This window comes from Rattus norvegicus, chromosome 1 (assembly GCF_021556685.1).
Source record: "Rattus norvegicus strain SHRSP/BbbUtx chromosome 1, alternate assembly SHRSP_T2T, whole genome shotgun sequence".
NCBI classification, from domain to species: domain Eukaryota; kingdom Metazoa; phylum Chordata; class Mammalia; order Rodentia; family Muridae; genus Rattus; species Rattus norvegicus.
Genome location: NC_141534.1, coordinates 92893288 through 92907082, shown reverse-complemented (window position 1 = coordinate 92907082; position 13795 = coordinate 92893288). Strand labels below are relative to the sequence as shown.

General features: G+C 41.6%; 1 protein-coding gene across 1 annotated transcript in view; it reads right to left on the bottom strand.

Annotated features, from left to right (window-relative positions):
• Cyp2b3 (cytochrome P450, family 2, subfamily b, polypeptide 3) overlaps window positions 1-1342 on the bottom strand; it is a 70512-nt gene extending 69170 nt beyond the window's left edge. Inside the window, 1 exon segment of the mRNA NM_173294.3 lies at window positions 1147-1342. Coding sequence (NP_775416.1) covers window positions 1147-1317 — 171 coding nt within the window. The 5' untranslated portion in view covers window positions 1318-1342.
• Between the last annotated feature and the right edge of the window lie 12453 nt (window positions 1343-13795).

Sequence of the window (13795 nt, the reverse complement as noted above, 5' to 3'; positions counted from 1 at the left end):
CATGGCCAAGAACCAATCCCTGACACTATTAATGATACTCTATTATGATTGCAGACAAAAGCCTAGTATAAACTACTTCAGAGAGGCTGTATCCAAAGGCCTATGGAAATAGATGCCGAGACCCACAGCCAAACATTAGATGGAGCTCAGTGAGTCTTATGGAGGAGTTGGGGGAAGGACTGAGGGACCCAAAAAGGACATATGATCCACAGGAAGACCAACACACTCAACTAAGCTGGATCCTTGGTAGATCCCAATCAAAGGACAACCATGGGTTGGACTTAGGCCCCCAGGCACATACGTAGCAAATGAACACTTTGGTCCCCAACAACAGGAAATGGGGGCTCTCCCTGAATCTATTGCCTGTCCCTTGAATCTATTTCCTGTTCACCTAACTGAGCTGCCTTGTCTGCCCTTAGTGGGTGAGTATGTGCCTAGTACTTCAGTGAACTGATGTGTCAAGGGAAGGCTACAGGAGGTGATACAAAGAGAGGTGTTCCCTTCTCTCGAAGGAAAAGGGAAAGGAGAAATGAGGGAGAATCTATGTGAGGGGATACTGGGAGGGCAAGGAAACTCATATTGGGATGTAAAGTGAATAAGAAAACAAATAAGAAAATATATAGAAGAAAAGTAACTCTTAACAAAACAAGTTGGGATTATTGCCATTATATCAGCTATCTTAATGTGAACTAGGGCCATGGAAGTTAATTGATTATTAATGAACACTTGATAATAAAACATGGAATCCCACCTGTAAAGACCAGAAAAGATAGTGCCAGGATCATATGCTTGGAGGTTGCATGGTGTTTTGTAATTCATTAACCGTACTCACTTTCATACCTACCCACCTCACCTCCTGACCTGCCTCTCCTCTCCTTTGTCCTGGAACCCCTCAGGCTAATCTCTTTTGATTATTAATGAACAAGTGGTAATTAAACATGGAGTTCCACTTGTAAAGACTAGTAAGGATAGTGCTGTCAACTAGAACACAAATCAGCATCCATCACCAGTCAGCATCTCACCCTCCCCTCAACAATCTGCCCACTTGAACCTACAACCTGAAAGGAGTACTTTGTTCTTCCCACTGAGTGTCCTACAAAGATAAAATTGGGAAGAGCCCACACTAAGACCCCATATAGGTCTCACCTGAATGAAAGACTTACGAAAGCCTCCTCTGTCCATCTGCAAGAGGTTTCCCAAGAGGGGTAAGGGACGGGGTCCTGGTGGAAGATGACCATGAACTTTTGCATGGCCTCTGACCAGGAATAGCAAGAAGCTGAGGAGGACAGCAAGGAGGAGAAGGACACTAGTATCCATGATCCTGGTCTAATCAGACTCTGATTCACTGCACACTCCAGCAGGACTTTTGATACTGAACACACCTCTTCACAAGGTTATGCAACTCCAGCTGTCCCCACCTCCTGTCTCTCGTCGTCCAGGAGTGTGAACACCGTAATTCCTGTTTGGGATGCTGGTGACATGTTCATTTGGTATATCATTACCACAACTATAGATTTTGGCAAGGACACCATGAACCAGATATGCAGGAGAAAAGGGCATTTGGAGAACTGCCCTTCAGTTTCTGGGGGTGGGTATGCACTTGTTAGCTCAATTTTATCTGCATATTTACTGAGACATGGACCTACATGAATATACTGCCTTTGTTAAGGACATTTCTTACATGAAAGTGATTGTGTGTTCTTCTGCATTCTGCTAGATGTTTGTGTGTGTGTGTGTGTGTGTGTGTGTGTGTGTGGTTGTGTGGTTGTGTCTGTGTTTCTGTGTCTGTACTTGGCTTCTAGCTATGGAATTACACAGGCATGCCATAACATCTGGCATATTTTGAGCATTTAATTTCATGTTTGGAAGCCAGCTATCCTTTTCCACATAGTTCTAATCCACTGTGTGACTGTAGTTAATTTTTTCAACCCCTCTGTACTTCTGTGTACCAATAACGAAAGGCAACTGACCTCTCCAAAGTGTAAACACTATATCAGGTACTGCATGGCACCCAACAGAACTCTGGTCTGGAATAATGACCCAAGTTTAAAGTCAGATTACACAGTTTTGCAGGAGCAAGATCCTGGTGTCAGTTGAGCCCTTGGTGGCACTGTATCAAGATCAGCAAAGTAATGAATCTGAAAAATCACGATGTCTTTCTTCCATTCCTCCTTGGTAACCTAATCCTAATGTTGATGCTATGTCTTGGATAAGATAGGTATTGGCTGAATTTCACAAGAAGGCTTCTCTTTTAGGCATAATGATTTGTACACTGTATAAAGTTTAACCTTGGTTATTCAAATGGTGATTTCTCTGCCCACACATCTTCTTCCAACATGGACACAGTTTTGTAATGCTTAAGAATCTCCAGTCTCAAGTTTATGAAACCAATTCATACCATTTATTCTCTGCTTTGTCAATAAAGGCTTATTGCCCAGTCTCTGGGTAAAATAGAGAATAGGGAGGGTACTGCTTTGTGCCCTGGACTGCCCGAAGTCAAACCCTACCTGCCCTTGGGGGTTAAAAATGAGATGGTGCAGAATCAATGGCTCAGACTCAGGGAGCAGGTGAGAAAGCCACAAGTTCTTAAGAACTCCACCACAAGCTAGTTCATTAATATCAGGGGTACCCGTTATACCCTTCGCCCACATCCCATTGTTCCCAAATCAGCATCTCTTCCTTGTAGCAGTTCCTGATTTCCTGGCATTATCTGAGTCACCAATCTTAAGGGTCTTGGTCCATCTTCAGTTAGATTCTCATTCAGGAGTTTCCTCTGAGGCTGCTCAGCCCTCAAATTTTATATGAAGGTCACCAATGCCCTTCCTCCTACACTTCCATCCTTTTGTTTTTAGATTTTGACAGCAGAGTGGGAGCCAGGGTACTATTGCTATACATTGTTGACCCCACTTCATAGGATTCCCACTATACTGGACTGTGCCTAGGTTAGGTTTTCCAGTCTTCCAGAATCTTACCCATCATTGACTACCAGCCCTCAATGAAACATCACTCCAGAGGCTTGTCTCACAAGAGGGAGATGAGGAATTGCTGACATGGTACTCTCATGAATCTCTGCAACCAGACTTTGATCCAGACTTTCTTTGGGGGTCTACAACCAGTATTTTCAAGAGCTATCAATACCTGGAGGGTCACCTTTTTATGGATCACTGCCTTGAAATATGCTGTGCAAGACACTTGAACAAAATAATTATTAGTATAACAATTCCTCCAATCATAGTGTAAGTGGCTATCCACAAGGGGACAAGAGCCTCTTAATATTAATCCCAAGAACTTGTCATTCTGGGGAAACACAGATACCCTGGTCACATTCTGGGGGAACACAGATACCCTGGTCACATTGAGGTTAGTTAAATTCTTTCTTAACAGCACAAAATAGTTAAGGAATTTGTCTGACCGGGTTGCCTTTAAGATATTGAGCCAACTCCTGTTGCACTTCAGTGGCATTATGTAACTGCTAAGGGGTTGAGCAGATTGAGTGAAATGTGGAGGTCACAGGCCAATAGAGATAGATTCCTAAGAATCTTCTGCTAGTAAGCCAATCTGTTTTTATAAAATGTGGATGGCTTGATAAAGATATTGATTTAGTATCTCTTTGTTCAGAGCTATGCCCTTAAGACCCTCCATTATTGATGTTAATATTATAGTTAGAGTTAAGTATGACTGGGTTCATTAAGAGATCAGGACGATGGAAAATTCCCAGCCAGCTGCAGACGGCTAATACAAATCTGGTGGACAGGTTGAAACACTTGTGACCTTTCTGAGAAACCAATATCCTGTTGACATCAGCTGATTGCCTTACCACAAGAGCACTGTGTCCTCAGCTTGCATAGATATTTCCTTCTTCCCCCTTTCCTCTGTTACCCCTGCTATGGTATAAATTCAGCCTTGGGAAAAAATAAAATTTGTCACCTTGATCAGACTTTTGCCTTGGTGTCCATCGCATCTCTTGTCCTCCATTTCTTCTAGGTAGTCCCGAACCTCCACTGACTGTCCTGCGGGCCAGGGCATCTCTGATGAACAGTAGTGCCTCAGCTCATTCAGAGACTATGGCCTTGACAGTCTCCACCACTGTGGCTGTCTGGGTCAAGGCTACAGCAGCTGTTGTTATCCTGGCAATGCCTGAAATGATGGCCACAATGGTGGCAACCATAATACCAAAATCCCTCTTTCCCCAGTGTAGGGATTATAAGAGAGTCTGGGCCATCAATATAATAGCAAGGATGTTAGTGGTATTTACCACAGGCACACAAACGGTGGCTTGTTCTCTCATCATAATAGTCATTGTTGAATACCCCATCCATCAGGGACTCAGGAGACACTTTACATTAAAGCAGTTAAGATCATCTCTGCTAATGGAGTTATTGGTGACCAGAAAGAAAAAGGGAGGTTGAACACACACTGGGGTGACTTTCCAGCCAATCTGGCTACTGATGGTCACATTTATAGGGATTTCACTAGTCTACATTTTCTGATCAGTTTTTTTTCTTTGCTTATTTTTTTAATCTTTATTAACTTGAGTATTTCTTATTTATATTTCGGTTGTTATTCCCCTTCCCGGTTTCTGGGCCAACATGACACTAACCCATCTCCCTCCCCTTCTATATGGACGTCCCTTCCCCATCCTCCCCCCATTACCGCCCTCCCCCCAAGAATCACATCCACTGGGGGTTCAGTCTTGGCAGGAACAAGGGCTTCCCCTTCCACTGGTGCCCTTTCTACGCTATTCATTGCTACCTATGAGGTTGGAGCACAGGGTCAGTCGATGTATAGTCTTTGGGTAGTGACTTACTCCCTGGAATCTCTGGTTGGTTGGCATTGTTGTTCATATGGGGTCTCAAGACCCTTCAAGCTCTTCCAGTCCTTTCTTTGATTCCTTCAACGGGGGTTCTGCTCAGTTCAGTGAATCACTGCTGGCATTCGCCTATATGTATGCTGTATTCTGGCTGTGTCTCTCAGGAGAGATCTGCATCTGGTTCCTGTTGGCCTGGACTTCTTTGCTTCATCCATCTTGTCTAATTGGGTGGCTGTATATGCATGGACCATATGTGGGGCAGGCTCTGAATGGGTGTTTCTTCTGCCCCTGTTCTAAACCTTGCCTCCCTATTCCCTGCCAAGGGTATTTTTGTTCCCCTTTTAAAGAAGGAGTGAAGCATTCGCATTTTGATCATCTCTCTTGAGTTTCATTGTTCTGTGCATCTAGGACAATTCAAGCATTTGGGCTAATAGCCACTTATCACTGAGTGCATACCATGTGTGTTTTTCTGTGATTGGGTTACCTCACTCAGGATGATATTTTCCAGTTCCCTCCATTTCCCTATGAATTACATAAAGTCATTTTTTTGATAGCACAGTAGTATTCCATTGTGTAGATGTACCACATTTTCTGTATCCACTCCTCGGTTGAAGGGCTTATGGCTTCTTTCCAACTTCTGCCTATTATAAATAAGGCTGCAATGAACATAGTGAAGCATGTGTCTTTGTTATATGTTGGGGCATCTTTGGGGTATATGCCCAAGAGAGGTATAGCTGGGTCCTCAGGTAGTTCAAAGTCGAATTTTCTGAGGAACCTCCAGACTGATTTCCAGAATGATTGTACCAGTCTGCAATCCCACCAACAATGGAAGAGTGTTCTTCTTTCTCCACATCCTCGCCAGCATTTGCTGTCACCTGAGTTTTTGATCTTAGTCATTCTCACTGGTGTGAGGTGAAAAATCAGGGTTGTTTTGATTTGGATTTCCCTAATGACTAAAGATGTTAAACATTTCTTTAGGTGCTTCCCAGCCATTCAGCATTCCTCAGCTGTGAATTCTTTGTTTAGCTCTGAACCCCATTTTTAATAGGGTTATTTGTCTCCCTGCCGTGTCAGTTCTTGAGTTCTTTGTATATTTTGGATATAAGCCCTCTATCTGTTGTAGGATTGGTAAAGATCTTTTCCCAATCTGCTGGTTGCCATTTTATCCTAACCACGGTGTCCTTTGCCTTAAAGAAGCTTTGCCATTTTATGAGATCCCATTTGTCGATTCTTGAACTTAGAGCATAAGCCATTGGTGTTTTGTTCAGGAAATTTTCTCCAGTGCCCATGTGTTTGAGATGCTACCCCACCTTTTCTTCTATTAGTTTGAGTGTATCTGGTTTGATGTGGAGGTCCTTGATCCACTTGGACTTAAGCTTTGTACAGGGTGATAAGCATGTACCGATTTGCATTCTTCTACATGCTGACCTCCAGTCGAACCAGCACCATAGGCTGAAAATGCTATCTTTTTTCCATTGGATGGTTTTGGCTCTTTTGTCAAAAATCAAGTGACCATAGGTGTGTGGGTTCATTTCTGGGTCTTCAATTCTATTCCATTGGTCTGTCTGTCTCTTTACCAATAGCATGCAGTTTTTATCACTATTGCTCTGTAATACTGCTTGAGTTCAGGAATAGTGATTCCCCCTGAAGTCCTTTTATTGTTGAGGATAGTTTTAGCTTTCATGGGTTTATTGTTATTCCAGATGAATTTGCAAATTGTTCTGTCTAACTCTATGAAGAATTGGATTGATATTTTGAAGGGGATTGCATTGAATCTGTAGATCGCTTTTGGTAAAATGGCCATTTTTATTATATTAATCCTGCCAATCTATGAGCATGGGAGATCTTTCCATCTTCTGAGGTCTTCTTCAATTTCTTTCTTCAGAGTCTTGAAGTTCTTATCATGCAGATCTTTTACTTGCTTGGTTAAAGTCACACCGAAGTATTTTATATTATTTGGCACTATTATGAAGGGTGTCATTTCCCTAATTTCTTTCTCGGCTTGTTTCTCTTTCGTGTAGAGGAAGGCTGCTGATTTATTGGAGTTAATTTTATACCCAGCCAATTTGCTGAAAGTGTTTACCAGCTTTAGTAGTTCTATGGTGGAACTTTTGGGATCGCTTAAATATACTATCATATCATCTGCAAATAGTGATATTTTGACTTCTTTATCTCTAATCTGTATCCCCTTGATCTCCTTTTGTTATCTGATTGCTCTGGCTAGAACTTCAAGAACTATACTGAATAAGTAGGGAGAGAGTGGGCAGCCTTGTCTAGTCCCTGACTTTAGTGGAATTGCTTCAAGTTTCCCTCCATTTAGTTTAATGGTAGCCGCTGGTTTGCTGTATATGGCTTTTACTATGTTTAGGTATGGGCCTTGGATTCCTATTATTTCCAGGACTTTTATCGTGAAGGGGTATTTAATTTTGTCAAATGCTTTCTCACCATCTAATGAAAGGATCATGTGGTTTTGTTCTTTCAGTTTCTTTATATAATGGATTACGTTGATAGTTGTCCGTATATTAAACCATCCCTGCATGCCTGGGATGAAGCCTACTTGATCATGGTGGATGATTGTTTTGATGTGCTCTTGGATTCGGTTTGCCAGAATTTTATTGAGTATTTTTGTATCGATATTCATAAGGGAAACTGGTCTGAAGTTCTCTTTCTTTTTTGGTCTTTGTGTGGTTTAGGTATAAGAGTAATTGTGGCTTCATAGAAGGAATTCGGTAGTACTCCATCTGTTCCAATTTTGTGGAAGAGTTTGGGTAGTATTGGTATGAGGTCTTCTATGAAGGTCTGATAGAATTCTGCACTAACCCCGTCTGGACCTGGGCTCTTTTTGTTTGGGAGACCTAAATGACTGCTTCTATTTCGTTAGGAGTTATGGGGTTGTTTAAATGGTTTATCTGTTCCTGATTTAACTTTGGTACCTGATATCTGTCCAGGAAATTGTCCATTTCCTGTAGATTTTCAAGTTTTGTTGAATATAGGCTTTTGTAGTAGGATCTGATGATTTTTTTGAATTTCCTCCGTTTCTGTAGCTATGTCTCCCTTTTCATTTCTGATTTTGTTAATTTGGACATACTCTCTGTTTCCTCTCGTTAGTCTGGCTAAGGGTTTATCTATCTTGTTGATTATATCAAAGAATAATCTTTGGTTCTGTTATTCTTTCTATGCTACTTTTTGTTTCTACTTGGTTGATTTCAGCTCTGAGTTTGGTTATTTCCTGCCTTCTACTCCTCCTGGGTGTATTTGCTTCTTTTTATTCTAGAGCTTTTAGGTGTGCTGTCAAACTGCTGATATATGCTCTCTCCTGTTTTTTTCTGCAGGCACTCAGAGCTATGAGTTTTCCTCTTAGCGCAGCTTTCATTGTGTCACATAAGTTTGGGCATATTATACCTTCATTTTCATTGAATTCTAACAAGTCTTTAATTTCTTTCTTTATTTCTTCCTTGACCAGGTTATCACTGAGTAGTGCACTTTTCAACTTCCATGTATATATGGGCGTTCTTCCCTTATTGTTATTGAAGACCAGCTTTAACCTGTGGTGGTCTGATGGGACACATGGGATTATTTCTAGCTTTCTGTATCTGTTGAGCCCTGTTTTATGACCTATTATATGGTCAATTTTGGAGAAAGTACCATGAGGTGGTGAGAAGAAGGTATATCCTTTTGTTTTAGGATTGAATGTTCTATAAATATCTGTTAAGTCCATTTGGTTCATGATTTCTCTTAGTCTGTCTATGTCTCTGTTTAATTTCTGTGTCCATGATCTGTCCATTGATGAGAGTGGGGTGTTGAAATTTCCTACTATTATTGTGTGAAGTGCAATGTGTGCTTTGCGCTTTAGTAAGGTTTCTTTTATGTACGTAGGTGCCCTTGTATTTGAAGCATAGATATTTAGGATTGAGAGTTCATCTTGGTGATTTTTTCCTTTGATGAATATGAAGTGTCCTTCCTTATCTTTCTTGATGACTTTTAGTTGAAAATTGATTTTATTTGATATTAGAATGGCTACTCCAGCTTGCTTCTTCTGACCATTTGCTTGGAAAGTTGTTTTCCAGCCCTTCAGTCTGAGGTAGTTTCTGTCTTTGTCTCTGAGGTGTGTTTCCTGTAGGCAGCAGAATGCAGGGTCCTCATTGCGTATCCAGTTTGTTAATGTATGTCTTTTTATTGGGGAGTTGAGACCATTGATGTTGAGAGATATTAAGGAATAGTGATTATTGCTTCCTGTTATATTCATATTTGGATGTGAGGTTATGTTTGTGTGCTTTCCTTCTCTTTGTTTTGTTACCAGAACAATTAGTTTCTTGCTTTTTCTAGGGTGTAACTTGCCTCCTTATGTTGGGCTTTACCATTTATTATCCTTTGTAGCGCTGGATTTATAGAAAATTGTTGTGTAAATTTGGTTTTGTCATGGAATATCTTGGTTTCTCCATCTATGTTAATTGAGAGTTTTGCAGGCTACAGTAACCTGGGCTAACATTTCTGTTCTCTTAGGGTCTGTATGACATCTGTCCAGGATCTTCTGGCTTTCACAGTCTCTGGTGAGAAATCTGGTGTGATTCTGATAGGTCTGCCTTTATATGTTACTTGACCTTTTCCCCTTACTGCTTTTAATATTCTTTCTTTATTTTGTGCATTTAGTGTTTCGACTATTATGTGACAGCAGGAGTTTCGTTTCTGGTCCAATCTACTTGGAGTTCTGTAGGCTTCTTGTATGTTTATGGGCATCTCTTTCTTTAGGTTAGGGAATTTTTCTTCTTTGATTTTGTTGAAGATATTTACTGTTCCTTTGGGCTGGGAGTCTTTACTCTTTTCTATACCTCTTATCCTTAGGTTTGATCTTCTCATTGAGTCCTGGATTTCCTGTATGTTTTGGACCAGTATCTTTTTCCGTTTTACAGTATCTTTGACTGTTGTGTTGGCGATTTCTATGGAATCTTCTGCTCCTGAGATTCTCTCTTCTATCTCTTGTATTCTGTTTGTGATGCTTGTATCTGTGGCTCCTTGTCTCTTCCTTTAGTTTTCTATATCCAGGGTTGTTTCCCTGTGTCCTTTCTTTATTGCGTCTATTTCTATTTTTAATTCCTTCACCTTTTTGATTGTGTTTTCTTGGGATTCTTTCAGAGATTTTTGTGATTCCTCTCTATAGGCTTCTACTTATTTATTTATGTTTTCCTGCGTTTCGCTAAGGGAGTTCTTCATGTCTTTCTTGAAGTTCTCCAGTATCATGATCAAATGTGATTTTAAATCTAGATCTTGCTTTTCTGGTGTGTTTGGATATTCAGTGTTTTCTTTGGTGGGACAATTGGGCTCTGATGTTGCCATGTAGTCCTGGATTCTGTTGCTTGGGTTCCTGTGCTTGCCTCTCACCATCAGGTTGTCTCTGGTGCTACCTTGTTCTTGCTATTTCTGACAGTGGCTAGACCTTCCTATAGGCCTGTGTGTCAGGAGTGCTGTAGACCTGTTTTCCTGTTTTTTTTCAGTCAGTTGTGGGAACAGAGTATTCTGCTTTCGGGCATGTAGTCTTTCCTGCCTATTGTTCTTCAGCTGTTCCTGTGGGACTGTGTCCTGAGTCCACCAGGCAGGTCGCTTGGAGCAGAAAAGTTGCTCTTCCCTGTAGTCCCGTGGCTCAAGTTGCTCATCGTGGGGGCTGCTTTTGAGCTCTCTGTGAGGGCGATAAACAGGAGGGCCTGTGCCACCTTTTCTCGGAGCCTCTGTGTACCGGTGTCCCAGATGGCGTTTGGTGTTTTCCTCTGGAGTCAGAAATGTGGGCAGAGTGTAGTCTCTTCTCGCCTCCCAGGCATGTCTGCCCCTCTGAAGGTTTAGCTCTCCCTCCCATGGGATTTGGGTGCAGAGAGCAGTTGATCGGTCCCTTCAGGTCTGGGTGGTGTCTCAACCTAAGACTTTTTAAAGAACTCAATCACAGACATCATGAAGGTTCTTTGTAGGCAGAGGACAAAGAGGTTCAGCAAGCCCTCTCACTCATGGAAGGAGAGGGAGGGGTAGGGTGTGAATGATAAGGAAGGAACTAGAGTGCATGATCTTGCCATCATGTGCCTGCTCCATATATTTCCCTTGTGTTGGCCTAAATTCCACAATCCCTAGATTTGATGCTCATATTAATTCCTAAAGGTTTTTCTCAACTCTGAAACCAAAGGATTCTTGTAGGGATATAATTTTCACAGTCTATTTTAATGTGTTCAACCTGTCCTCTAGACCATCACCCACCAGAGGTAGTATAGAAAATATATGTCATTAGGATCTGAGGGAACATATTAGGATATGGACCTGTTTAGAAATAGTACTTTGGGCCAATTCCAGCCCACTAGAGACTCAAGCCATCAGCTGAGTCAATCCAGAAGAATACAGAAGCATCCTCTCTCTTTAGTCTCACTCTCTATATACCACTGGGTGTCTCTGGTTAAATATATTCTCAAGAGTTATGGAACTATTTCATATGATCAATAGTGTGCTCTCCTGGAGAGATGATGAAGGATTGATCATAAGATTATAAGATTCAGAAAGGTACCAAATTCACATGAAAATAGAATCACAAATACTGCCTGTAGGTTGGCAGGAAGCTTCAAGGTTATTTCCTGAGTACTCGTGTTTTCAGTTGGGATTTCAGGTGGTTCAGTCACCCAAGCCCCTGTAAATTAGCTATTGCCCATGCTCTTGTAAGTAATTTCAATAAGCCACTGATCCACCAAGACAGACTCAGATGTGGTCATTTCTTTGCTCTGTCATCCATCACCTATCTATTATGAATGTTTTTTTCACATTTCCCCAGGAAAAGTCAAACAACATTAAATAAGCAAATTTGTGAGAAGATGTGAAGATGTGGAAGAGTGTCCTATATGAAGAAAGTCAGCAGAGGGAACGAGGGAAAGCAGTGTGCATGCATTAGATGTTAGACCAATCAACTACTACTAAAGATATGTCTATGCACCTAGAAAAAGCTTCTGAAAGATACAGAGTCAGCAATATGGGCAAAGTCACCACATCTCCAAGTTTCATGGATGGTGGACTATAAGGCTTTTTTGCCCAGTGTTCAAAGAATGGAAGAATGGCAGCTCCTGATCACACCATCAGGCTCTGCCTGGACTTTAGACTAGATAAATGGACAGAGGAAGCGGCGCATGAGTAAACACTCAAAACAGGATTTAGCAATAGTCTCCAGAATTGACAGTCAAGCCAGACATGGTGGCTCCCATATGTGATCCTAGCATTCTGAAGGGTGAGACTGGAAAACTGTTATGATATTGAAGCTATCTATGGCTACCAATATTTAAGACAGCCTAGACAACACAAACATACACACACACACACACACACACACACACACACACACACACAACCTACTGACAGGGATGAGACTAGAGAACCCTTCACAAAGGAAATGAGAATATGTCTCCAATAAACTACTTGCTACACAAGCCTAGGAACAGAAGTTCAGATCGAGAGGTCATATAAAAGGAAGTTTTGGCTCCCTGTGTAATCCAAACACTTGGAAGGCAGATATGGGATCTCCGGGGAAAGATAGTTAGCCTAGGATCTGGGTCTAGTGGTACTCTGCCTCAGTAAAGTGGAGCACTCTCAAGAAAAACACCTAACATCAACTACAGACCAGCACAAAAAGGTGAATGTGCACATGCACTTTCACACACAGGTATGCCCACATACATGCAAAAACACATATATACATGCAGGTACATGACACACATATACCAAACAAAGAAAAAGAAAATGCAAAAGGAAAGCTCCTCACTAATATACTTGGTCGTCAATCATCAGTGAAGCACCTAGAAGGATGACCCATGGACTCTTTATAGAGACAACTCATCTGGTGTTTGTATTCTGCTTATCAGAGAGATGTGCTTATGGGAAGGTTGGCAGGTAGAAATTAACTCAACACTAGGAGACCTTCCCAGACACCTTGTATTTTACAAATAGAACTGACATACCAGCACTTTTTCAGGATAATCTCTCCATGTGATCTTGGATAAATCACTCTCTCTGAAGATGTTATATTCATTTATAAAGCAAAGGGTTTTGATTGGACAAGGGGTATTCCAAGTCTAGCTTTAAGAAAGAATGAGACTCAAGGAAAAGATTTTGCATTTGTTGAAACTGCTGATCCTTTTTTTAAGGAGTTTATGTGAAGGAAGGAGACAGTGAAGGTTGGAAGAATGCTTGGGTGCAATCTTTACTGGCATCTCTCACATTCTTAGTAGTGAGTTTATTCAGTTCTTTTTTTTCTCCATCTTTATTAACTTGGGTATTTCTTATTTACATTTCAATTGTTATTCCCTTTCCCAGTTTCCGGGCCAACATCCCTCAAACCCTTCCCCTCCCCTTCTACAAGGGTGTTCCCCTCCCCATCCTTCCCCCATTACCGCCCACCCCCCAACAATCACGTCCACTAGGGGTTTAGTCTTGGCAGAACCAAGGGCTTCCCCTTCCACTGGTGCTCTTACTAGGCTATTCATTGCTACCTATGAGGTTGGAGCCCAGGGTAAGTCCATGTATAATCTGGGTAGTGGCTTAGTCCCTGGAAGATCTGGTTGGTTGGTATTATTGTTCAGATGGGGTCTCGAGCCCCTTCAAGCTCGAGATTCCTTCAACAGGGGTCCTTTCTCAGTTCAGTGGTTTGCTACTGGCATTTGCCTATGTATTTGCTGTATTCTGGGTGTGTCTCTTAGGAGAGATCTACATCTGGTTCCTGTCGGCCTGCACTTCTTTGCTTCATCCATCTTATCTAGTTTGGTGGCTGTATATGTATGGGCCACATGTGGGGCAGGCTCTTAATGGGTGTTCCTTCTGCCTCTGTTCTAAACTTTGCCTCCCTATTGCAGTTCTTGAATGTTATTATGCAAGCAAGTATGGGGGCCAGGAAAGTGCAAGATGCCAGAGAGGAGTTCACACACACAAAGGCATGAAACCACAAAATTATATTTGGATCACTTATGCCTGTGC